This window comes from Pongo abelii, chromosome 6 (assembly GCF_028885655.2).
Source record: "Pongo abelii isolate AG06213 chromosome 6, NHGRI_mPonAbe1-v2.0_pri, whole genome shotgun sequence".
NCBI classification, from domain to species: Eukaryota; Metazoa; Chordata; class Mammalia; order Primates; family Hominidae; genus Pongo; species Pongo abelii.
Genome location: NC_071991.2, coordinates 113,092,728 through 113,119,756, shown reverse-complemented (window position 1 = coordinate 113,119,756; position 27,029 = coordinate 113,092,728). Strand labels below are relative to the sequence as shown.

The 27,029-nt window shown below is 35.5% G+C and overlaps 1 protein-coding gene across 4 annotated transcripts in view; it reads left to right on the top strand.

Annotated features, from left to right (window-relative positions):
- The window catches only part of TFEC (transcription factor EC), a 243,807-nt gene that overhangs the window by 178,432 nt on the left and 38,346 nt on the right, over positions 1 to 27,029 (top strand). For all 4 annotated transcript variants that reach the window (XR_008527196.1, XM_054559712.1, XM_054559710.1 and 1 more), the window contains one exon: positions 18,451 to 18,702. Coding sequence is in view for 3 of the 4 variants with exons in the window: in XM_054559712.1 (XP_054415687.1) it covers positions 18,451 to 18,702 (252 nt within the window). In the remaining variant the exon portion in view is untranslated. The remainder of the gene's footprint in view (positions 1 to 18,450; positions 18,703 to 27,029) is intronic.

Genomic DNA, 27,029 nt, shown 5'->3' with positions numbered 1-27,029 from the left:
AGCATGCAGGATAGTCTTTTCCACGTGCTATTTACTCAATAAGCAAAAAGAGGTGCAAAATGTATTATCCAAAATCCTAGGGTTAGATGTGTTTTGGAGTTCTCAATATTTTAGATTTAGAAAAGTAATATGGTGCAACATTATTTATTACTTGACACCCCCAGAAGGGCCTAAGGCAGCATCCCATAATCTAACATATTAGTACATCAGCAGCAGAGCATATAAATATTTACTCTAACTGGAATAAAGAAAGACTGTTAATAGCCTTTCTTTATCTCCTGGATGATTTTATCACCTAATGGGCTTGTGCCAATTTAAAAAATCCTTCTGGTTTTCAGAGCTTTTTGGATTTTAGAGCTGCAGATAAGGGGTTGAGAACTGCTAATATGAAAGTTATAATAGTGTTGGATTAGGAAAATAAAGGTTTTCTGTATCAAAGGGTTGAATGCATAATTTCTGAAATAGGGCAAACTAATAATTATTTAATTAAGGATAACTTACCTGACAGTGTAACACGCACAGACTTTAAACAACAATTTTGCAAAACGTGCAAAAAAATTCAATAAGGAGAATGGGGAAAAATAAAGTTTAATATCAGAATAGATTTTCCTAAATGTAATTAGAAGTTAGGAATCCATCATATTTAGTTCCAAGCCTTCTTGTCTTCTAAGTAGGTTCTTCCTTCAGTGTCCATCTCACCTGTCACTTAAGTGTGGATGTCATGTAAATTATAATGGACCATACATCACTTCCAAGTTCCAGACACATACGTCTAGCTACCTATTTCATTTCCCCTCCTGGACATCATCAAGGCTTCAAAAATTCAGTATGTTTAAAACCAAATTCATGATTCTCTATTCTTTCCTGAACACCAGTCTTCTCAGTAAAGGACATCACTACCCATTCAGTTACTTAAGCCAGGAACTCAGGTGTCGTTCCTTAATCTATTTCTAAACATCTCTTGAATCCAGCTATTTGTCTCCACATCACAACTTTACGCTCACCACATGACCCTCATTCAAGTAATGCTTTTTTCTTTCTCGGACTCCCTCATTTATTCTTCAGCATTCATCTGACTAAACTTTTACTTGGCCCTCCCTTTATTAAAGAAAATAAGACACCATTATATAGCTAAACGATTGCATGGGCTGGCCCTACTAGCCTCTACAGCCCCTTCGCACCATGTCATTATTTTTCTGCTCTAGCTCCATTATCCTTTCAGTGTGTTTTTCTCCCCTTGCTTCCTTTCACCACAGGATCTTTGCATATACTGCTCCATCTCTCCGAAATGCTTTTTACTATACTCTTGATGTAGTTACTTCCTGTTCACCCATCCTGTTTGAGCCCTATTATCCCATCCTTAGGGAAGTCTTCCCTGACCTCTGTGTAGATAATGTCCTTTTCCTACGTGCTCAAAGTCATGTGCATTTCTCCGTCCTATCATTTATAGCACTTAACCATTTGTAGTCATTTGTGTGATTGATTAAAATCTGGCTCTTCCACCTGCCCATAAGCTACATGAGGAGAGAGACCATGTTTGACTGTGCCTACCTCTCTGCCCGCTCAAGTGCCTATCATATATAGGCACGCATATATTTGTTAAATGAATCAATCATTGAAATTACTAGCAAGAATTGACTTTCACTTGAATGACTTGTTCCTATTTTATCTAGTTTCTGCTTGGTTTTATGACACCTTTTACTTTCAAGGGTTTGCCACATTGTGTTATAGTTATATGTTTAAATATTTATCTCCCCTAATATACTGTGAATTCTTTGAAGAGTGGGTTATATCCGTTTTGTTTCATTATCTCTCCAGAGTCCATTGCAGTAATATGAAGCATGATATGTAGTAGACACTCAAAAATATTTGCAGATTCAATTAATGCTAAACTGTGAGCACAATGTCAAGTGTATTTTAAATATCATTGCTTACATTTTCTGAATGTTTCACATTAACTTATTTTGGTTATTGATGATGGGGACAGTTGACTTTAGTATGTGCATGGCTGTTGTATTGTGGCCAGAATGAAGTTGAAAGTCTCTGTCTTAATTCAAGTTTACGTCTTAAAAAATTACTCATACTCAGCCTAAGCAAACCATGGTTATTGCTGGTATTTGTTTTATTTATTTTAAAGGTATAACATGGTAATTTTACTGAGAAACTATTATAAACAAAACAAATCAATGCATGTATAAATGGAGGTAGATGAAATTGTAAGGGAAGCTTAGACTTTATAGACCAAATTCAAGTGTTCGTCGAGTGCAAGAATTTTACTGCTAGAACACTATTGAGTTAGAAAAACTCTGCTTAATAATATTCATGTCTTTTTAGTCTTTTAAGTGTGGATCTTTTCTCAAAGACACCCCACTGGAATTATCCAAATTCAAATGATCGGGACTGAAGGAATATGTTACAATCACATTTTATATTATCCATTAAATAGCTTTGGATTATATAATACGCAGCTGAAATATGCTGACAGTTATTCAGAAACCTAAGTAAAACTTTTGATGAACCAGGCTCTACTTTAGTTCAGTAGTTATATCTCAATCAGACAAGCTCGACTGTATAATTTAAGTTTTAGTCAAGATGAGATTTATGGGTATATCATATCCACAGACCGCTGTGAGGAAAGAAAGATTTGAAGAAATGAGTTATTAATCTTTACTGCAGAACATTAACAAATGTCATGTGGCTTTTATGAGTTGGTACCTAGGAGGTAGTAGTTTCGTAAGTCCCCCAAAATAGATTTCCTCTTATATACCTTTGATACCAAGAACATAATTAATAGTTACCTATTACTCACTTGTGAAGCTCAAAGTTTTAGTTCATTTATTAAATTCAAGCTTAGTATGAAATTAACAAAATTAAATAAGGGCTGTCATATTATAGTGAATGGAATGGTCTTGCTTTTTGATATGTGTATGTGCCTATGTGCATGCATATGTGTATGTATTTGGTGATGTTGTATATGTTTTTATTTACTGTCACCAGGTAATTACTTAGAATAAATCTATTTCTGCCTGTAAATATTTCTGGTCATATTCTTGCTGATGGTTTAAATAGGCTTATTAAGTAGGCACCCATGTTTGCTTTGGTAATTTGATTGGCTATCATAATAATAGTGATAAAAAGTCTTGTTATTGAGATAATTGCCTGTCTGATGTTTGCCATCACTTTTTAGTTTTGAGTTTCAAAAGGCCAGTACCCAAGAAGCAGATTAATCTCCTCCCAGGTTCTTTGCCCTCAGTTTAGTTAAGTGGTCTCCGGGTGGGTGGTGACATATAGGTCACAGCCCTGCTTTCTGGAGAGGAGTCACTTTCCCTTGGGACTGGCTTTAACAAAGCACAAACTCTCATTAAATGTTTGCTGAGTGAATGTTGAAAGAATTAGCTGAGGGCTTTTACCATTATTGTATGCTTTCTGTATAGAAAGATAACGTTTTAAAAGAAGCTAAAATGAATATAAGCCTACATAAATATGAATTACATTTAAAAGCATTTGTATGATGTTATCACAATATTTAAGGAGATATGATGCAAGTAGACAGTCTTATACAATAGAGAATCATGGGGTTGATGGCATCTTTTAAAATTTTTTGCTGCAACTACCCACTTGTTTCTTAAATTTCTTATACAATATGCTGTCTCTATTGTTATTCACCTAGTAGGATCTGAAACACATACAAGAACTAAGTCAAAAGACTACAGCGTAGAACACTAGAAAGTAAATTGTGGGAATAAGTCATGTATTTAGGAGCATAATTTATAAACCATTTTGTGAAAATAAGCATATCTCCATGTGGGGGCATGAAGAACCTTTCTAGCCAGCATTGCTTGGCTGGCCCACATTATTCCACAACTCTCCCCGCTACCAGGAGATTTTAAAATTCAAATGCAAATAGGTAAGTTAATAACATTTAGTTAATCTTAATTAATTTCTGACTAAATCTTTGGTGATTTGTAGAGTTGAACCCTCTGAGACTGATCCAAACTTGGGGATGTCAAATCAGATACCAAATACCCTGAAATCATCTTTATGTTGGTTTAGCTGCTATTATCAGAGAGTGATATCTGACTTTTTTCTATGGCCTAGGTTGCTTTCCCATGGATCTCTATCAGTTCTCTCAGTAGTCAGAACCCCTGCATTAATTTCCTGTCGGAAAAAAAGATAGAAAAACACAAAAAGATAAAACCATAGATACATACATTTTGTATATGTAATTGTATTGGCCTGTTCTCATGCTGCTGATAATTACACACCCAACACTGGGAAATTTACAAAAGAAAGAGGTTTAATTGACTTACAGTTCCGCATGGCTGGGGAGGCCTCACAATCATGGTGGAAGGTGAAAGACACGTCTCACATGGTGGCAGACAAGAGAAGAGAGCTTGTGCAGGGAAACTCTCCCTTATGATACCATCAGATCTCATGAGACTTACTCACTATCGTGAGAACAGCATAGGAAAGACCTGCCCCATGATTCAATTACCTCCCACCAGGTTTTTCCCACAACATGTGGGAATTCAAGATAAGATTTGGGTGGGGACACAGCCAAATCATATCATTCTGCCCCTCATCCCTCCCAAATCTCATGTCTTCATATTTCAAAGCCAGTCATGACTTTCCAACAGTCCCCCAAAGTCTTAACCCATTTCAGCATTAACTCAAAAGTCCACAGTCCAAAGTCCCATCTGAAACAAGCCAAGTCCCTTCGCCTATGAGCCTGTAAAATCAAAAGCAAGTTAGTTACTTCCTAGATACAGTGAGGGTGCAGGCATTGGGTAAATACAGCCATTCCGAATGGGAGAAACTCGCCAAAAAAAGTGGGCTACAGGCCCTATGCAAATCTGAAATCTGGCAGGGCAGTCAAATCTTAAATTTCCAAAATGACCTCCTTTGATTCCATGTCTCGCATCCAGGTCACACAGATGCAAGAGGTGGATTCTCATGGCCTTGGGCAGCTCCACCCCTGTTGCTTTGCAGAATGTAGCCCCTCTCCTGGCTGCTTTCATGGGCTGGTGTTGAGTGTCTGAAACTTTTCCGGGTGCATGGTGCAAGCTGTTGGTGGATCTACCATTCTGGGGTTTGGAAGATGGTGGCCCTCTTCTCACAGCTCCACTAAGCAGTGCTCCAGTAGGGACTCTGTGTGGAGGCTCTGACCCCACATTTCCCTTCTGTACTGCCCTAGCAGAGGTTCTCTATGAGGGCCCTGCCGCTGCAGCAAACTTCTGCCTGGGCATTCAGGCATTTCCATACATCCTCTGAAATTGAGGCGGAGGTTCCCAAACCTCAATTCTTGACTTCTGTGTACTGTAGGCTGAACACCTCATGGAAGCTGCCAAGGCCTGGGGCTTCCACCCTGTGAAGCAACAGCCCTAGCTGTACCTTGGCCCCTTTTAGTCACAGCTGGAGCAGCTGGGACACAGGACACCAAATTTCTAGGTTGCATACAGCATGGGGACCCTGGGCCTGGCCCAGGAAACCATTTTTTCCTCAGAAACCTCTGAGCTTGTGATAGGAGAGGCTGCTTCCAAGGTCTCTGGCATGCCCTGGAAACATTTTCCCCATTGTCTTGGTGATTAACATTCAGATCCTCATTAGTTATGCAAATTTCTACAGCCCACTTGAATTTCTTCTCAGAAAAATGGCATTTACTTTTCTATTGCATTGTCAGGCTGCGAATTTTCCAAACTTTTATGCTCTGTTTCCCTTATAAAACTGAATGCCTTTAACAGCACCCAAGTCACATCTTGAATGCTTTGCTGCTTAGAAATTTCTTCCACCAGATACCTTAAGTCATCTCTCTCAAGTTCAAAGTTCCACATATCTCTAGGGCAGGGGCAAAATGCTGCCAGTCTCTTTGCTAAAACATAATAAGAGTTGCCTTTGCTCCAGTTCCCAACAAGTTCCTCATCTCCATCTGAGACCAACTCATCCTGGACCTTATTGTTCATATCACTCTCAGGCTTTTGGTCAAAGCCATTCAACAAGTCTCTAGGAAGTTCCAAACTTTCCCACATTTTCCTGTCTTCTTTTGAGCCCTCCAAACTGTTCCACCTATGCCTGTCACCCAGTTCCAAAGTCGCTTCCACATTTTTGGGTATCTTTTCAGCAGTGCCCCACTTTACTGGTACCAATTCACTGTATTAGTCCATTTTCATGCTGCTGATAAAGACATACCTCAGACTGTGCAGTTTACAAAAGAAAGAGGTTTAATCAACTTACAGTTTCACATGGCTGGGGAGGCCTCACAATCATAGTGGAAGGTGAAAGGCATGTCTCACATGGCAGCAGACAAGAGAACAGAACTTGTGCAGGGAAACTCCCCCTTATGAAGCCATCAGATCTCATGAGACTTACTCACTATCATGAGAACAGCATAGGAAAGACCTGCCCCCATGATTCAATTACCTCCCACCAGGTCTCTCCCACAACGTGTGGGAATTCAAGATGAGATTTGGGTGGGGACACAGCCAAATCATATCAGTAATACTGCTCTCCCTATGATTATGTTTTTTTTCCAACCAGGAGATGGCTTTTTCTCTTCCTTACCAACTATTCTCTTCATTGTACTTGCATGAATTTGTGTGATTCTAATTTTTCTTAAAAATTTTGGTTTACTCAATAAGCATACTGCCCCTGGTTCTTTGGTTAATGGATCTAAGCATTATTTTAATACTGGACTGTATTTTTTAGGGAAGTTTAAGATTCATAGCAAAATTGAGCAGAAGGTACTGAGATTTTCCACATACACCCTGCCTGACACATGCATACCCTTCTCTTTTATCAATAACCTTCACCAGAGTGGTTCATTTGTGAATTTTGACGAACCTGCATTGACACTTCACTATCACCCAAAGACCATAGTTTACATTAGAGGTCACTCTTGGCATTGTACATTCTATGGGTTTGGACAAATGCATAAGGATATGTATTCCTCATTATAGTGAACATAAGAGTTGTTCATAGTATTCACTTATTACCCCTTTAATGTTCATAGGAACTGTATAGATATTTATTCTTTTATTTTTGATAATAATTTGTGTCCTCCCTCATTTTTAGTTAACTTTCTTATTTAGCTAGAGGCTTATTAATTTTATTGATCTTTTCAAAAAATCAAATTTAGGTTTAGTTGACTTTCTCTATTGATTTCCTGTTTTCAACTTTATTGATTTCTGCTTTAATTGTTATTTTTCCTTTTCTTCTACTTACTCTAGATTTGATTTGTTCTTCTTTTTCTTGTTTCCTAAGTTGGAAGCTCAGGTTTTTAATTTTAGATTTTTCTTTTAACATGTATATAAAATGCCATTAATTTTTCTCTAAGCACTATTTTCATTGCAGCTCACAAATTTTAGAATGTTGTGTTTTTATTTTTAGTTAATTCAAAATATTTTAAAACTTTCTTTGAGATTTCTTCTTTCACTTGTGTAATGTAAAAGTGTGTGGTTTAATCTCCAAATATTTTGAGGGTTTTTTTTTATCTTTTTGTTATTGATTTGTAGCTTAACTCAATTATCTGAGTGCAGATATTGTATGATTTTTTTTTTAATTTGTATAGTGTCTTTTATGGTTCAGAATGTGGTCTATCTTGGTACATACTCCATGAGAGCTTGAGAAAAATGTGTATCCTGTTGTTGGTGGTAAATAGTCTATTATATATTAAATGTGTCTGTTTGATTGATACTTTTGTTGTCTTTAACTATCTCCATACTGATTTTCTGCCTGCCGGATTCAATCATTTCTGACAGAAGTGTGTTGAAGTATCCACCTGTAATAGTGGACTCATTTCTATCTCCTTGCTGTTCTGTGTTTTTGGGTCATGTGTTTTGACCTTCTGTCTTTGAGCATATAAATAAATATTAAGGATTGTTATTTTTTTAGAATATTGATCTTTTTTTAAATCATCTAATGGCCCTCTTTATCCCTAATAACTTACCTTGCTGTGAGGCCTGCCCTGTCTAAAGTTAGCATAGTAATTCTTGCTTTTCCTTGATTACTGTTAGCATAATAAATCTTTTTCCATCCATTTACTTTTACTTATTTAATTTTTTTTTAAATTTAAAGTTAAAAAATGGTAATGTGAGAGAGGAGTGTGAGGCTGAAGGGTGCTGGCCCGGCCTAGCCCTACTTTTAATTTATATATGTGTCATTCCATCTAAAGTAGATTTCTTGTTATCTGTCTTTTAGTTGATGCATTTAAACCATTGATGTCCATTGATGTTAAAAGTGGTTATTAATTTATTTGGATTAATATCTATTCTATGTGTTACTATTTTCTATTTGTTACCCTTGTTCTTGCTCCTATTTTTGTCTTCCACTCTTTTTTTGCCTTTTGTGGTTTTAATTGAGCATTTTATATGATTTCATTTGCTCTTCTTTCTTAACATATCGGTTATACTATACTTTAAAAGAAAATTTAGTGGTTGCCCTAGAGTTTGCAATATACATTTACAACTAATCCAAGTCTACTTTCTTTTTTAAAATTTTTAATGTTTGTGAGTGTGTAACAGGTGTGTATTTATGAGGTACATAAAATATTTTGATACAGGCATAAAATGAATAATAATCACATGAGGGTAAATTGGGTATCTATCACCTCAAGTATTTATCCTTGTGTTACAAACAATCCAATTATACTCTTTACTTATTTTTAAATGTACAGTAAATTATTGTTGACCATAGTCACCCTGTTGTGCCATAAAACACTAGATCTTATTCATTATATCTAATGATATGTTGGTATCCATTAACCATCTCCAGTATCCCCACTACTCTTCCCAGCCTCAGGCAACCATTGTTCTATTACATAGCTCAATGAGTTCAATTATTTTAATTTTTAGCTCCCACAAATAAATGAGAACATGTGAAGATTGTCTTTCTCTGCCTGACTTATTTCACATAACAAAATGACTTCCAGCACCATCCATGCTGTTGCAAATGACAGGATCTCATTCACTTTTATGGCTAAATAGTACTCCAGTGTGTATATGTACCACATTTTCTTCATCCATTCATATGTTGATAAATCCTTAGGTTGCTTCCAAATCTTAGCTAGTGTGATTAGTGCTGCAATAAACATGGGAGTGCAGATATCTCTTTGATATACTGATTTCCTTTCTTCTGGGTATATACCTTGCAGGGGGTTGCTGGATCATATGGTGACTCTATTTTTAGTTGGTTGAAAAGCCTCCAAACTTTTCTCCATAGTGGTTGTACTAACTTACATTCCCATGAAGAGGGTACAAGGGTTTTTTTTCTCCACATTCTCACCAGCGTTTGTTATTACCTGTCTTTTGGATTAAAAGCCATTTTAACTAGGGTGAGATTATGTCTCATTGTAGTTTGGGATTTGCATTTCTTTGATGATCAATGATGTTGAGCACCTTTTTACATACCTTTTTGTATGTCTTCTTTTGAGCACCTTTTTATATACCTGTTTGTATGTCTTCTTTTGAGAAATGTCTGTTTGGACCATTTGCCCATTTTTAATTGGATTGTTAGATTTTTTTCTATAGAGTTTTTGAGCTTCTTATATATTCTGTTTATTAATCCCATGTCAGATGACTAGTTTGCAAATATTTTCTCCCATTCAATGGGTTGTCTCTTCACTTTGTTGATTGTTTCCTTTGCTGTGCAGAAGCTTCTTAACTTGATGTGATCCCATTTGTCCATTTTTGCTTTGGTTGCCTGTGCTTGTGGTGTATTACTCAAAAAATATTTGCCCAGTCCAATGTCCTGGAGAGTTTCCCCAATGTTTTTTTTTTGTTTTGTTTTGTTTTTCCTGAGACTGAGTCTTGCTCTGTCGCCCAGGCTGGAGTCCAGTGGCATGACCTCAGCTCACTGCAACTTCCGCCTCCAGGGTTCAAGCAATTTTCCTGCCTCAGCCTCCCGATTCGCTGGCACTACAGGCGCACACTGCCACGTCTGGTTAATTTTTTTCAGTAGTTTCATAGGTTTAAGTCTCAATCCATTTTTATTTGATTTTTGTATATGGTAAGAGATAGGGTCATATTGTCATTTGTTTTTCTGTATACGAATATCTAATTTTCCCAGCCTCATTTATTGAAGAGACTGTCATTTCCCCAATATGTGTTATTGGCACCTTTGTCTGAAATGAATTCACTTTACATTTATGGATTTGTTTCTGGGTTCTCTATTCTGTTTCATTGGTTTATGTGTCAGTACAATGCTGTTTTTGTTACTATACCCCTGAAGTGTAATTTGAAGTCAGGTGATGTGATTCCTCCAGTTTGTTATTTTTGCTCTGGGTAGCTTTGGATATCCTGGGTGTTTTGTGTTTCTGTATAAATTTTAGGACTGTTTTCTCTTTTTTTTTTTTTTCTGTTTCTGTGAAGAATGTCATTGGTATTTTGATAGGGATTGCATTGAATCTGTAGATTGCTTTAGGTAATATGGACATTTTAACAATATTGATTCTTCCAATTCATTAACATGGAATATCTTCTCATTTCTTGTGTCCTCTGCAATTTCTTGCATTAATGTTTTATAGTTTACATTGTAGAGATCTTTCACTTCTTTGGTTAAGTTAATTCCTAGGTATTTTATTTTATTTGTAGCTATTGCAAATGGGATTACTTTCTTGATTTCTTTTTCAGATCGTTCACTGTTGGCATACATTGAAATCAGAAATGCTACTGATTTTTGTATGTTGATTCTGTATCCTGCAACTTTACTGAATTTATCAGTTCTAATAGTATTTTTGTGTGGAGTCTTTAGGTTTTTCCAAATGTAAGATCATTTAATCTGCAAACACAAATAAATTTACTTCTTCCTTTCTAATTTGGATGCCATTTATTTCTTTCTCTTGTCTGATTGCTGTAGCTAGGACTTACAGTACCATGTTGAATAATAGTGGTGAAAGTGGGCACCTTGTGTTCCAGATCTTAGAGGAAAGAATTTCAGTTTTTTCCTGCTCAGTATGATATTATCTGTGGGTCTGTCCTATGTGGCTTTTATTGTATTGAGGTGAGTTGCTTCTATATTCATTTTTTTGAGGGTTTTTATCTTGAAGTGTTCAATATTATCAAATGCTTTTTTCCATATCAATTGAAATGATCATGTGGTTTTTGTTCTTCATTCTGTTGATACGATGTATCACATTATTTTGCATATGTTTGACCATCTTTTTATATCCTTGGGATAAATCCCATTTGGTCATGATGAAGTATATTTTTAATGTGTTGTTGAATTTGGTTTGCTAGTATTTTGTTGAGGATTTTTGCATCAATGTTCATTGTGGATAGTGGCCTGTAGTTTTCTTTTATTGATATGTCTTGGTCTGGTTTTGAGATCAGGGTAATACTGACCTTGTAGAATGGGTTTAGAAGTTTTCCCTCCTCCTTTATTTTTCAGAAGTTTGAGTAGTATTGATATTAATTCTTTAAATGTTTGTTAAAATTAAGCAGTGAAGCCATCGCCTTTTTTTTTTTTTTTTTTGCTAGGAGACTTATTATGGCTTTGATCTTGCTACTTATTATTTGTTCAGATTTTGGATTTCTTCATGGTTCAGTCTTGGTACATCCTACATGTCTAGGAATTTGTCCATTTCTCCTAGATGTTTCCAATTTATTGGCATATACTTGCTCATATCACAGTAGCCCTAATAATCATTTGAATGTCTGTGATATCAGTTGTAATGTCTCCTTTTTCATCTCTCATTTCATTTATTTGTGTCTTCTTTTTTCTTAGTTAGCCTGGCTAAAGGTTTTTTGATTTTGTTTATCTTTTCAAGAAAGCAACTTTTCATTTTGTTGATCTTTTGTATGGTTTCTTTCATTTCAACTTTATTTATTTCTGTTCTGATCTTGCACTAATTTGGGGTTTACTTTCTCTTGCTTTTCTATTTCTTTAAGATGCATTGTTAGGTTGTTTATTTGAAATGTTTCTACTTTTCTCGTTTAGGTGCTTATACCTATAAACTTTCCTCTTAGTACTGCTTTTACTGTATTTCATACATTTTGGTATATTGTGTTTTCATTATCATTTGTTTCAAGAAATTTTTAAATTTCCTTCTTAATTTCTTAATTTACCCACTGGTCATTCAGGAGCATATTTTTATATTTCCATGTGTTTGTGTAGTTTCCAAGATTCCTGTTGTTGTTGATTTGTAGTTTTATTTCATTGTGGTCAGAGAAAATACTTGACATATCAATATTTTTAAAATTTGTAAGACTTATGTGAATTTTTAAGACTTGTTATGTGGTCTCTCCTTGAGAATGATCAATGTGTTGAGGAGAAGAATGTGTATACTGTAGCCATTGAATGAAATGTTCTGTAAATATCTATTAGGTTTATTTGGTTTATAGTTCAGATTAAGTCTGATGTTTCTTTATTGATTTTCTGTGTGGATGATCTGTTCAATGCTGAAAGTGGGGTGTTGAGGTTTCTAGCTATTATTGCATTGGAGTTGCTCTCTCTCTTTAGCACTAATAATATTTGTTTTATATATCTGGATGCTCCAGTTTTGGGGCACATATATATTTATAATTGTTATATCTTCTTATTGATTAGCTACGTTATCATTATATAATGACCTTCTTTGTCTCTTCTTACACCTTTTTTCGTGAAATCTACTTTGTCTGATATTAGTATAATGACTGTTGCTATTTTTGGTTTCCATTTGCATAGAATATCTTTTTCAATCCCTTTCTTTTCATTCTATGTGTATCTTTATAGCTAATGTATGTTTCTTATAGACTACAGATTGTTGCGTGTTTTTTTTTTACTTATCCATTCAGCCATTCTATGTTTTTCTGATTGGAGAGTTTAGTCCATTTACATTCAATGTTATTATTAATAAGGAAGAAATTACTCTTGCATTTTGTTATTTTTTTTCTGTTTGTTATGTGGTCTTCTCTTCCTTCTTTCCTTGATTTCTGTCTTCTTTTTAGAGAAGGTAGTTTTCTCTGGTGGTATGTTTTAATTTCTTGCTTTTTGTTTTTTGTGTATCTGCTGAATGTTTTTTCATTTGAATTACCACGAGGCTTGCAAATACCATCTTATAACCTATTGTTTTAAACTGATGACAACTTACCACTGATTGCATAACATTTTGTTTTTCTCATTTTAAGATCCTTTCTTTATTCTTGACCTTTGGTAGTTTGATTATTAAATGTCTTGAGGTAGCCTTCTTTGAGTTAGATCTATTTGGTGTTTTAGTACCTCTTGTGCTTGAATATTGATATCTTTCTCTAGGCTTGGGAAGTTCTGTATTATTACCCATTTGAATAAACTTTCTATCCCTGTCTCTTCCTCTACCTCCTCTTTAAGGCCAATAACTCTTAGATTTTCCCTTTGGAGGTTATTTTGTGGATCCTGTAGGCATGCTTAATTCTTTTTTATTCTTTTTCCTTTTGTCCCCTCTGACCATGTATTTTCAAAAAAAAGACCGTTCTGTCTTCAAGTTCAATAATTCTTTCTTCTGCTTGATGAATTCTGCTGGTAAGAGACTCTGATGCGTTCTTCAGCATGCCTATTGAACTTTTAACCTCCAGAATTTTTGCTTTAAATTATTTCAATCTGTTTGTTAAATTTACATGATAGTATTCTGAATTGCTTCTCCATTTTGTCTTGAATTTCATTGAATTTCCTCAAAACATCTAGTTTGAATTCTTTGTCTGAAAGGTCATATATCTCTGTTTCCCCGAGATTTGTTCCTGGTGACTTATTTAGTTTATTTGGTGAGGTTATATTTTCCTGTAAGGTTTTTATGCCTGTGGATGTTTGTTGTTGTCTGGGCCTTGAAGAGTTAGGTATTCATTTTATTCTTTTCAGTCTGTGCTGGTTTGTACCCGTTCATCTTGGGAAGGCATTCCAGGTATTTAAAGGGACTTGGATGTTGTAATCTAAGTTCTTGGTCACTGTAGTGGTATCTGCATTAGGAGGCAGCCAAAGCTTAGTAATGCTGTGGCTCTTGCAGACTCATACATGTACCACCTTGGTGGTCTTAGATAAGATCCAGAAGAATTCTCTGTGTTGTCTGGCAGGGACTCTTGTTCTTTTCCCTTACCTTCTCTCAATCAAATGGAGTCTCTCTCTGTGTGCTGAGCTACCTGGATCTTGAGGAGGGGTGACACAAGCACCCCTCTGGCCACCTCCAGTGGGACTATGCTGTGTCAGAACTGAAGCCAGCACAGTACTAGGTTTTGCCCAAGGCCTGTGGTAACCATTGCTTGACTACTGTTTATGTTTCTCTCAAGGCCCTAATGCCCTACAATCAACAGGTAGTAAAGTCAGCCAGACTTGTGTCCTCACCCTCAGGGTGATGAGATTCCCCTCCCCATGCTAGTCCAGAGATACCAGCTGGGAGCCAGGGCCTGTATTTGAAAACCTTAGGAATCTACCTGGTTGTCTTTCCTACTGCAGCTGAGCTGGCACCCAATCCAGAAGACAAAGTCCTTCCCACTCTTTCTTTTCCTTTTCACAAGCTACGGACTCTCCCAAAGCTATTACTGCCCCAGGCCTGTGGTGAGTACTATCTGGTTGGTTACTCCTAAATTGGTTACTCCTAACGTCCACTGAAGACCCAAAGTCTCTTCAGTCAGCTTTTGGTGAATGCTGCCAGCTCCAGGACTCTCCCTTTAGTGCAGTGGGCTTCCCTCTGGCCAAGAGAATGTCCAGCAATGCTGTCTGATAGCCAAGTTCTGGAATTGAGGACCCTAAGAGCTCACTGGGTGCTCTACCCCAGTGTGGCTAGCTTTTACTTAAGATGCAAGACAAAGTCTTGTTTACTCTTCCCTCTCCTTTTCTCAAGCAGAAGGAGTCTCTCCCCAAACCCACCATAGCTGGGAATACGTTGGATCACACCTAAGCCAGCATGTCTCTGAGTCTCACTCAAGGCCCATCACAAGTACTGCCTGGGTAGTACTGCTGATTATTCAGGGCCCAGGGTCTAATTAGCATTTTAAAGATCCTGCCATGACTGGATCCTTCCCTGCAATGAAGTAGGTTCCCTTTTGGCCCAGGAAGTATCTAGAAATGGCCATGAGCTAGGCTCTGCAATGAGGGCCTCAAGACTCTGCCTTGTTCTTATCTACTGTGGCTCAGCTGGTAGCCATGTTGCAAGACAAAGTCTTCCTTATTCTTTCCCTTCCCCTCCTCAAGCGTAAGGAGAGAGTCTTTCCTGATGCTGCAAGCTGTGCTGCCTTAAGTTGGGGGATAGGTGGCACAAGCATTCCCTTTGCCACCCCAGCTGGTATCTCACTAGGTCTTATTTTCCCCAAGTCCACTGGCTGTAAGCTAAGCACAGCACCAGGATTTGCTTGGGAATTGCAGATTTTGTGGCCAAAACTGCCTTTCAAGTTTATTCAGAAACCCAGAGAGCTTTACCCATGGTGGTGAGACTTGCAAGAACTAAACTTCTGATCACTGGAATGGACAATTCCCATCTGGGTAGGGCTGGTCTAAATGCTCCCTCCGTGGGTGCCAGCTGTGTTCTGCCCTATGTTGCTTTCCACTGTGTCAGGACAGCACTGAGTTCCAAAGCAAAGTTCCACAATCACTGCACTCTTTCTCCCCAAAGAGCACAGATACTCTCTCCGAGCCGTGCCAGGGTTGGGGGAGGGAAGATGTTGGCAATTCAAGACTGTCTTTCCTCCCTTCTCCAGTGTCTCTCTCAGTGATATGAAGTTAAAACAAGATACTGTGATAGCTCACCTGATTTTTGGTTATTATGAAGGTGTTTTTTTGTGTGGATAGTTGTTCAATTTGTTGTTCCTGCATGGAGGACGATTGCTGGAGGTTTCTATTCAGCCATCTTCCCCCATCTCCTCTGGGAAATATCTTGTAACAACCAAATAATATTCCTAATTTCTCCCTCTTGCCACTTATATAATTGCTGTCATTAATTTTAATTATTATATAAGCATACCTAAGCATATATATATATATATATATGCGCATACATAGTCAAATGCCTTATTATTTTATTTTTATTTTTTAATATACTTTAAGTTCTAGGGTACATGTGCACAATGTGCAGGTTTGTTACATATGTACACATGTGCCATGTTGGTGTGCGGCACCCATTAACTCATCATTTACATTAGGTATACCTAATGTATTATTATTATTATACTTTAAATTTTAGGGTACATGTGCACAATGTGCAGGTTAGTTACATACGTATACATGTGCCATGCTGGTGCGCTGCACCCATTAACTCGTCATTTACATTAGGTATACCTCCTAATGCTATCCCTCCCCCCTCCCCACACCCCACAACAGGCCCCGGTGTGTGATGTTCCCCTTCCTGTGTCCAAGTGTTCTCATTGTTCAATTCCCACCTATGAGTGAGAACATGTGGTGTTTAGTTTTTTGTCCTTGCGATAGTTTGCTGAGAATATTTGAGATTTTACTATCTCTCCTTCCAACAGCTGACTTAAAATCACTTTCTCTTTCAATATGTTTTTTTAAAACCACTGCTTTTTAATTTCATTGCATGTGTTATGGAGCTTTTGCTTTGCATTGTAAACATTTCAGTTATTTACTCAGGAACCGATATTGTAATGCTGAGGAAGAAAGGCTCTGTATTCCACTTCTTTCTCTCACTAGCTGAATGGTAATAGGTATGCCATTTAAACTCTAAATTTTAGTGGCTTCGTCTATATAGTGCAATGGGTATACTAACTTATGGTACCTATCTCCTAAGGTTATAACAAGAATGGAATAAAATAATATATGTAAATTGTTTAGCATAGTGCCTAGTATCTGTTGCTTAATATTATTATCATTGTTGTTGTTGCTATAGTTGATACTAATACTTCCCAATAGATTGTAAACTCCTATAACCTTGGGATCACATCTATGACTTCTTTTGTATTCTTGATATAACACAAGAGTAAGTGCTTCAGTGAGGCTTTTGGAATGAATGGATGAAAAGTAAAAATTGAATTAGTTAATGCATGTTGTAAATTCTGATTCAACATATTCTTCTTAGAACAAGAGATATTTCCCAATTGTAGGTATACAATGTTCTTTGGCATTCAGTTGCATAGTGTGAAAGATCATTCAGATTTGTGAAACTGAAAGTGTTCTTCATAATGTATATTTCATAAATGTACACAGATTAAAAAGGATTAATTTCGAACAGTAGGATAATCTAAATAGCTACCCTAAAAAAATTACCACCGGCATTTTAATGAAATGTTATTTTACAACTTTAAAGCTCATAGCAATATAATTAGTAATATGTGTAATCTTTGTTACCAATCTTAATCTTTTTTATATGACTGAAAAATTATTTTATGGTAGTACAATTAAAATAATGCTAAAAATGTCAGCATAGCAGAATTAAACTAAAGTAACTACCACAATATTGTACCCCAAACCAGCTAATTTAAATGCAAAATACTTTGTAGAGGCTATTTATCTGGGCTAATGCATGTTAAGGGATTTAAGGAGTAGTTTGTGTAACTGAAATAAAAGGAAAAATAAGCACTGTACAGCAATCTTTACTATTGTTTAACATGAGGGAAATATTAAATCGGTTTATATATAGGCCACTTGAGGAAAATGTATTAGAATACACAGAATAGCACAGTAAATATAAAGACTACTGACAGGCAAAACTATGCTCGCAGGCTTTTAAAGGGCAGATTTGAAATGCTTAAAGTTGTCCTTACACAAATGATAGTACAATATTAACTACGATAACTAGACTGAAGGTGTAAAATTTTGAAAGTATGTGGTATATTTTGAAAAAGGGATTTTGGCAGACTGGACAGTTGTTTAGTTGACACATGACAATCGTTAGATTTTTTTCTGAATGCTCCTGTCAATTCATAATAATGAGTATACCACTTTCTCATTATTATAAGGTGAAAATATGAAAGGGTTTAAAAATAAGATTAAAAAAATAAAAATGGGCTCAGGATAGAAATAGGGAAGTACAGAAAAGTAGAAAAAAATCATCTAGATTTTCACTACCCATACAGTTTCACACTTAATATTTTGTACATATATTTCTAGTTCCTGCTCTCTTATAATTTTTAGTTTTCTTAACAAAGTTTTGATCATATTCCATAGAATATTTATGTGTAATATAAAGGAATCCAAGTAATACATGTTATATAGAAATTACTTGTAATAGTGAATCATCTGTATTTTCCTTATGTTATTTTAGGCCCTCATTTTTTAGACCCTCAAAAAATATTGTGGTTTATATATTTATTCCTAATTTTAAGGCTACTCATTTAAAAAAACTGGTTAGCATTTAAAATATTTCATTAAAGTTTAAATTACTTCTTAATAATCATAACCCATTAAAATTGTATGTAACTTATGACAGAGGTATGGGCGATAGATTTGAGAGCAACTAGATGCTATAGTATAGTGTGTTTATTATCCTAGTGCAATTGTGGAAAGGAGAACTCTAATTTCACAGCTGATGCTGCACATTGTATTTGTTTGATTTTGATCTTGTAGGTCCCAGCACACCTGGAAAGTTCTGCAAGGCCTCAGCTACAGAAAGCCCAGAGACAGCAAGTAAACTCTTTCATGACCCTTGATCATCAGATCATCAATCCAACTCTTAAATGGTCACAACCTGCAGTGCCAAGTGGTGGGCCTCTTGTGCAGCATGCACACACAACTCTGGACAGTGATGCTGGCCTCACAGAAAACCCACTCACCAAGTTACTAGCTATCGGGAAAGAAGATGACAATGCGCAATGGCATGTATGTCTAATGGCTGGTTATAAAAATATATCATCAGTTTTTGAAAAAAACTCTATTAAAGTAATTGAAGTCAACATTTTTACAGTAAACGTTCCAATTGCAAATGTAACAAAAGAAATGTGCTTTTAATTAATTAATTATTCTCTATTTATTAACTATATGCATATAAATTCCTATGCATAATAAATTATAAAAATTCATTTTTAATATGCACTTCAATTATGTATTAATGTGATTTAAAATAGACACTAATAGTGGTATGTGTTTAGAAGATTTAGCCTTAATTGTAAATGTTTTCTGATAAATTTAGTTGAAATATTTATCAGTAGTTAAATTGTCTTAAATATCCATTAAAATAAAACAGGCAGAAATTACTTAAATAGCAGTAAATTTTTGCTGTAGAAATTGACTATTAGAATAAGACTAATAATTTTATTGCACTTACATGAAATTATATCTGGATCTTTTAACTTTTGCTTTTCTATACATTCAATTCTATTTTTAATAAATAGTTGGCTACTATTTACTAAATAACCAAAATTTAGAGGTTCTGATCATACAAAATAAATGAGTATTTAGCTTCATGGAGTTTATATTTATTGTGACTTGCTTGTAATGAACCTTCAGAAAATACTGAAGTATGAATAGAACTGGGAAACACTGGTACTAGAAAAAAGACTTCCTTTAATGTTTCAGTATAAAAAACCATATTAATAACTGAGCTTTCTTTTCTTTTTTCCATTAGATTTGTTAGATAAAGCTATGGTCCTGTGATCTCCCAGGTTTAATCTCCCAATCTACATTCCTGGTGTTTATTGCCGATTTCAGGTCAATGCTTACCATCTATTAAGCCTGTAGCCTCCAGGCACAAAAGGATAATGCTCAGAATCCCATTATTTAAATTCCAAATGATAGAGAATTTTTTTAAACAGATTTTATGTTAACCTGGAAAAGAGAAAAAAATAAAGATCTGGTAGATTGTTAATAAAAAATAAAACAATAAAAAAATGGGAGTTTTTGAAATCTAAAACCAAATGTAAATACCTACATGTATATTTACTCAAACTTTACAGTAGTGGATATATAAAAATCTTTCCTAAAAAATGAATGTAGAATCAGGTTCTCTATTCAGTCTATGAAGGTTGTAAAAATATATATCAGATGAAATAATCTGTTCAGTAAATGTTAGACCTACACACAGTACAATTTATCCTACAACTACTTCTCCCAAAGTTCATTTTCTTGTGTCAAAGATTGATTTCTAAAGAGAAAAACAAATCTTGAAGGATATGCATATGCCAGTTAATTCTAGGTAAAACTTACAAATGATTTTATTATATATTTATAAAATATGTACTCTAAAAAATGAGAATGGGTAAGCAACATAGATCAGCTTTCTGCCTTTTATTTACTTTTTTTATTCTTTAAGCACACATCTTACCTGTGCTTTTATCCTAAGTTTGTATATATAAAGAAAATTCACATGTTTTTAGTGGTCTTTGGGTGCTCTCAGTCAAAGAATCTCATGGCTCAGAAGGGTTGAAAGTCCCAAGAATTGCTCTGGCCTTGGGGCAATGTGAACGAACAATGGCTATAGACAATTTTTTTCTATTTTTTTAAACCATCATATTTTAAATTATGTATACAAAAGTATCTCCCAACCATCATTAATGTCCATTTAATCACAGTTTTACTGAGTCTGTAATAGTTTTAATCAGTGTGTGGTCCCTTTGAATTTGGTATGTTTATACATTTTCACGTACTGCCATCATTCACAGACTTACTATCTTTGATAGCTAGGATATACCCTGTGCTGTCGCAATAGTCTAATGCTTTTACTGGTGCTTGGAGTCTATGACTCAAGGCAGAAAGTGTATAGTCTTTGGACATAGTCAGTGTAGTATAGCTGTGTGGTTTCAGTCCTTAATTTCTCTCACCCATATGTGTACACATTGTAGAATTGTTTTGATGCTTGAATTTTACATTTTTAACACAAGGGCAGAGTGGGAGCTCAGGATATGGTGTCTGTTGCCATCTTTTTTTTTTTTTTTTTCTCCCAAGCCTTTTCCACCTGTGACATCAGGGAGCATTTCATCAATTCAAAGAAGACCCCAGAAATCATAGCTACCACAGGATAAGTCTGAGAACAGCTTTAGATTCAGGATTTGGTAATTGGAATTAGGAGTAACTTGAAGTCTGAAAATCTTTAAGATGAAATATAAAATCGAAAGAAGCATTTTGTAACATGGGTCTTTCTAAGATACAATTCAAACTTCTACCCATAGCACATGGACCCTTCTGCACTTAACCCTTGACCTGGCTCAGACTTATCCTTTAGTATCCCCATAGAGCTTCATGTTTCAGCTCTATGAGTTTACCACTGGTTCTCATGGTGGCCGGGCTCTCCTTCTTACACCTTTTCTTTACCTCCTGCTTATTTGATCACGACCATTTGTCTGGATAATTCTAGCTCACCTTCAAAATTCATTTCAGGTTTCTTGTCTAAGGTGCTTTCCCTGGTGATGCTCTTTCTGGGCTTAGCGCCTGTTATCTGAGTTTTCATAGCAACGCTGATATCATATGGATAACAATTGCACTTTTCATGGCATTCTCACAGCACATGCTACGTTTTAATTATGCCTTTTTTCTTTTTCTTATCTTTTAGTCTGTTAATTCCTTGATGAAAATACCATACCTTATTCACATTTTAATATCTAGCTCCTAAGACAAATTTCTGCCAATTAATAATCAGTGCATATTTTTGGCAAATTTGTAAGTTAATGAATAATGAGTACCCTTATTTCAATAATATTTCTCTACTTGCTGTTATTGGTACAGTGATACTTTAAGTAATATGGTATAATTTGAGAAGAACCATTAGAAAAGTGAAATCAAGGTATTCTAGAAAATCAGAAAGAAGATAAATTTTTTCAGTGTGAGGTCTCAGGAAATTCTGGAAGTGTTAATATTTGAGTTGGGTGTTGAAAGACATGTACATCAACAGCAAAGATGATAGAAGATAATTTTTTTGAGTCGAGAATGCTGTAAGCTAAGGGCAGAGTAGACAAGCATAAGTGGGTTTGAGAGTGATACAATTTGGTACAAATAAGTGACTGAGGTTAGAAAGGAGGATTAGGGTGGGACTACAGGACTTAAATGCAGATCTAGGAACTTAGACCATGATTCCAAGGTAGTGGGGGACTGTATCAATTAGATCTGCATTAGGAACATGCAAGAGAAAATAACTTCCCATGATTTAACTAAATGAGAGTTACAAATTTTTCTCCCATAATAATCTTATATTATCTCATATAATCTTATACAATTATATCTTATAATTATTAACAACAGAATATTAACAGTGATATTAACAACAAAAATAAGAGAGTATTCATTTAGTCTTTATTTTATGTCAGGTGGTATTTTAAATTAATTTTTTAAACAGCACTATGGTTTACTATTATCTCCTTTTTTTGTTTTGTTTTTTGTTTTGTTTTGTTTTGTTTTTGTTTTGAGACAAGTCTCCCTCTGTTGCCCAGGCTGGAGTGCAGTGGCACAATCTTAGCTCACTGTAACTTCCACCACCCAGGTTCAAGAGATTGTCGTGCCTCAGCCTCCCTGGTAGCTGGGACTACAGGCACAAGCCACCACACCCAGCTAATTTTTGTATTTTTAGTAGAGACGGAGTTTCGCCGTATTGGCCAGGGTGATCTTGAACTCCTGACCTCAAGTGATTCACCTGCCTCGGCCTCCCAAAGTGCTGGGATTGCAGGGGTGAGCCACCATGCCCAGCCCCTATTATCTCCATTTTTAAAACAGGGCAACTCCCATGAAAAGTAGGTCAGAAGCAGGTAGTCAGAAGCTGTTGTAGTTCTCTGTGATGTCAACGTAGATCAGTTCTTCCTCTTTCTTCTTCACTAAGTGACTTTTATCTTAATGGGCCTCATGTGATCACAAGAGGGCCGCTTCACCTCTCAGGCCTTCAAACCAGACGGACAGTAGAGAGAGAAGCAAGGAGAATGCCTCCATGAGGAAAGTAAAAATTTTGCGGAAATTCACAAGAGACTTATGCTTATGACTTAGTCAAAACTGTGTCACATGGCCACATTTAGCTGATGTGAAACTGAGAAAAAATGCATTTTTCTTCTGAGCATATTGTTTCATCAAAAACATTAGTAAGAAAGAAGAAGAAAATTGATAATTTACTACACAACTCTCAATGGAACTGCTGTGGGAACAAGTTTTTGAGTACAAAAGTATCATAATCAAAGCAATGCTTCAGAAACATTTAAATGGTAGTTGAGAGGGAAAGAATTGAGGCTAAGTTTCATGCTACATGAACAGATGACAGAATATTACAGTGCAATTTAGTTATAGCCTGAATCAGGAAAATTGGTGGTAGAGAGAATAAAAAACTCAGGAGTAATGTTGATGCATCTCAGTGTCATATTGTATATGAAAGTGAAGGTGGAAGATGAGTTTGGTGCAATTTTGAGATTTTTGAGCCTTTACAGGATGAATAACATACATAGATGAAGGGACTGTTAAGAGAAGTATGGTAGTTAGAAGGAGTGTAGAGTTTGGCATGAAAGTGACGATGAGTTAACTTAGAAGACAACCAGGAGAAGAGGTTCAAAAGACAAATGAAAATAAAAAATCTATTTCTCAAAAAAGAACTTAGAATGGTCAATAAGATTTCATTTTTTTCTTCATTCAGACAGCTGTCATTGCCACATGCTCAGGAAACAAACTGCACATCCTATATAATCTATACCATATAGGAGCTTCAGGTTGAGAACAAGAGAAAAAATTAACAAATAATTATAATATTATGTAAAAAGACTTAGAGGAAAATGACTAGTAGGGCATTTAGCCAGATGGGATAGCATGAGCGCAGAATAGAGATGGGAAGCAGTGTGAAATGAATAGAAAAGAAGGCAGATGGTGGTAAAAGATGACATCAAAGAAGTAAGTAATCAGCAAATTACAGAGAGGCTAGTACTCCATGTTAAACAGTATAAAGTCACTGTAGGGTTGAAACTTGGGACCTAGGGTAACATAATCAGATTTGACTCTAGATCACTTTGTCAACTATATAGCGGGAGAAGTCTGGAGTCAGGGATAGGGAACAGCTGGGAGTCTATTTCCATTGTGCGGTGTGAGAAAGTGAGACTCTCCCTTAAAACATGTTGAACTGTGGTATCAGTGAGATCATCACGTGGAGATGTTGGTGACAGCTAGATATCCAAATTTGCTGGACTGGAGGAAGAGATTTGAGAGTTGTCAGCATACGGATGGTCTTTGAAATCTTGAATGAGAAATAAATCCCCTTGAGAACCTGAATACAGTGAGGAGAGTGATAGCTAAAGATACTCTTTTAAAGATGACCAACATTTAAGGGATGGTTAGAAGAGAAGGCCCATAAAAGTAAAGTAAAAAGATAACTGGGAGAGTGCAATGTCATTGATGCCAAAGAAAGAATTAGTTTAAAGAAAGAGGGAGTGATTCACACACCCAAATATAGCAGATGAGTCTAGTAAAATAAGAACTGATCAATATCTGTTGAACTTGGCAAAGAGTGAATAAAAATAACAACAAAAGGGATGTCAGTAGGATGGTGAGCAGAAGCCATTCTATTTTGAATTCAGAGTTAATAGAAGGTGGAGAGATTGACTACCTGGGATGTTTGGGATAGTTGGACAGAAAGGTAACAGAGAAAAGGCATAAAGGGTCATAAAATAAAAATTGTTCAGGTGATCTGCCAGTGTTTAGACTGGATCTAAAACAAAGGCTGCATTTGATGAGTAAGATCATGGATTTTAAGATTTCAGAAATGAAGCATTTTAGATGATGACAAGTCCCAAGGCATGGCTTTAAGTATAGGTAAAGAGAAGTCTAAGCTTAGGTTTATGTGCTGAACGATCAGGTTTAGAGAGTGCTGAGTTAAAATATTCAACTGCAAGTGTTGATTTACTTTTCCACAGAATTCTGACAGTTGTATATATTTTTAGGTGCATACGTGTTCATGATCACTTGGTATTATTTTTCCTTTAGATTTTAACCTTGAATTTTATATTGCTTAATATGAATACCACTACTGTGGATTTCCTTTTGGTTATATTTATGATACCTTTTTTAACCTTGTTTCAGCTTTTTCTGTTGTTTACTTTTAAGTGTGTCTCTTATAGACAAAATATTACAAAACCTTTTAAAAATCCAATTCAAGAGAGAGTTTCTCAATCAGTATGTTAACTCATTTATATTCTTGTACTTACTTTACTATTAGGATTTAACAGTTACAATTTCTTATGTTTTAAGTTACTATGCTTTCCGTTTCTTTGCCCTCTTTTTTCTATCTTCCATTGGTCAGTTTTTATCTTCTTTTCTGTTTGTTACTTCTAATATTTTGAGTCATCATTATGTTTTTTTCTACATCTATATCCTTGTTTAACATTATATATGACATACTCTTAAGTAAAAATCTACCTTAGTATGGTCTCATCTCCTTGTTGTCACCTACCTTTCTGAATTGATGTTTATAGAATTTATGTATGTATAGAATTCATGTATATATATGTACTTATCTATAGAAATACATATATAATTATTATGCATGTATGTCTCTCTCTACATATATATAGAGTTACTTAGATCACAAACATTTTACTGTTCTTTACTCATTCTTTTGTTTTGTATCAATTTCATGGTTTTATTTATCTTCTGACTGGAGTACTCCTTAAACTGTTTTTAAAAGATATTTTTGCCTTAAAGTTTCTGAGTTTTTATATCCAAAAAGAATTTAATTTCATCCACATACTTAAAAGATACTTTTTTGGCTATAAATGTGTAGGTTCAAAGTTCTTTACCTTTAATATTTCTAGTATTATCCCATTTTCTCCTTGCACTCAGTGTTGTTAAAAAGTTTTATTCTTGTTCTTTTGTAAACCTTTATTTTCACATATCTGAAAACGTATAAATGTTTTCCTTTGTCCTTGAATCTTATACTTTCTGTGCCTATTATCTCCATTTTTACTTTTGTCAAGCAATTTGCTCTTTCTTTGTATTCTTATGATCTTAATTTATTATTTTGAGGATGCTTACTTGCGGGTTTGTAATTCTTATTTTGTCTGATCTATTAATTCTGTTTCATCTGATACAAAATGGTGTGTTTATTATCTTTTTAAAATAACAAATGGATTCTTGGGTTTTTAATTATGGAGATACTTAGAAGTTGTGAAGGTTTTAGGCTGGATTTTAGATTTTAACATCCATTAAGATAATGGTTAAAACTGAAATTAGGGAAAAAAGTAGTCATGTAGGTAGATAACAGAAATGAGGGATAGTAGTGTTAAAGGCAAAGGCACAGCCTCCAAAGGAGGATGTTTCTCATGTAACAAAGAAAAGTTTCTTTCTGGAATAAGGGAAACCTAAGCATGCTTTATAGTCAACATGAAAAATTAAACAGACCACGTCATTTATGACGTAAGCTTCCAGAGAGAAAATAGATGAATAACTTATGTGTAACTTTTACTGAATCCACTCCAAGTATCCAAATGAAAAGCACTCCCCATAAATTATGTTTAGCAATCTTCTTTCCTCAAATCTTCTTCACATCTGTTCAGTACAAGGCTTTTGCCCGTTTAGTGGTAGAATATGAGTAAAATATCACAAAATAAAAATTCAAGTTTAATAACAATCAAGAATTTACTTAAAGAATTTCAGAGACTGGACCAAACAAAAGAAACAAAATATGCACGTGTATTAACCTCGCTTCTTTAAAGATCTCTCTGTGCATAAGGATTTAACATCTGACCATGGCTAGAGCTACACCCTCCACTGTAGTACCCATGAACTACATGTGGCTATTTGAATTTAAAGTTAGTCCAAATTCAGTAACTTATTTATTTTTATTTTTTGGAGATGGGGTCTCACTCTGTCACCCAGGCTGTAGTGCAGTGGTGCAGTCTCTGCTCACTGTAGACTCTGCCTCCCAGGTTCAAGTGATTCTCCCACCTCAGCCTCCCAAGTAGCTGGGACTACAGGCACACACCACCATGCCCGGCTAATTTTTGTATTTTTCAGTAGAGACACGGTTTCATCATGTTGGCCAGGCCGATCTAGAACTCCTGACCTCAAGTGATCTGCATGCCTCAGCCTTCCAAAGTGCTGGGATTGCAGGTGTGAGTCACTGCACCCGGCCAAATTCAGTAACATTTAAAAAAATTAAATGAAATTAAAATTTCAGTTTCTCAGTTACACTAATCACATTTTATGTGTTTAGTAGTCATATGTGGGTATGTGATTAGTTATTATTATTAATACATTGG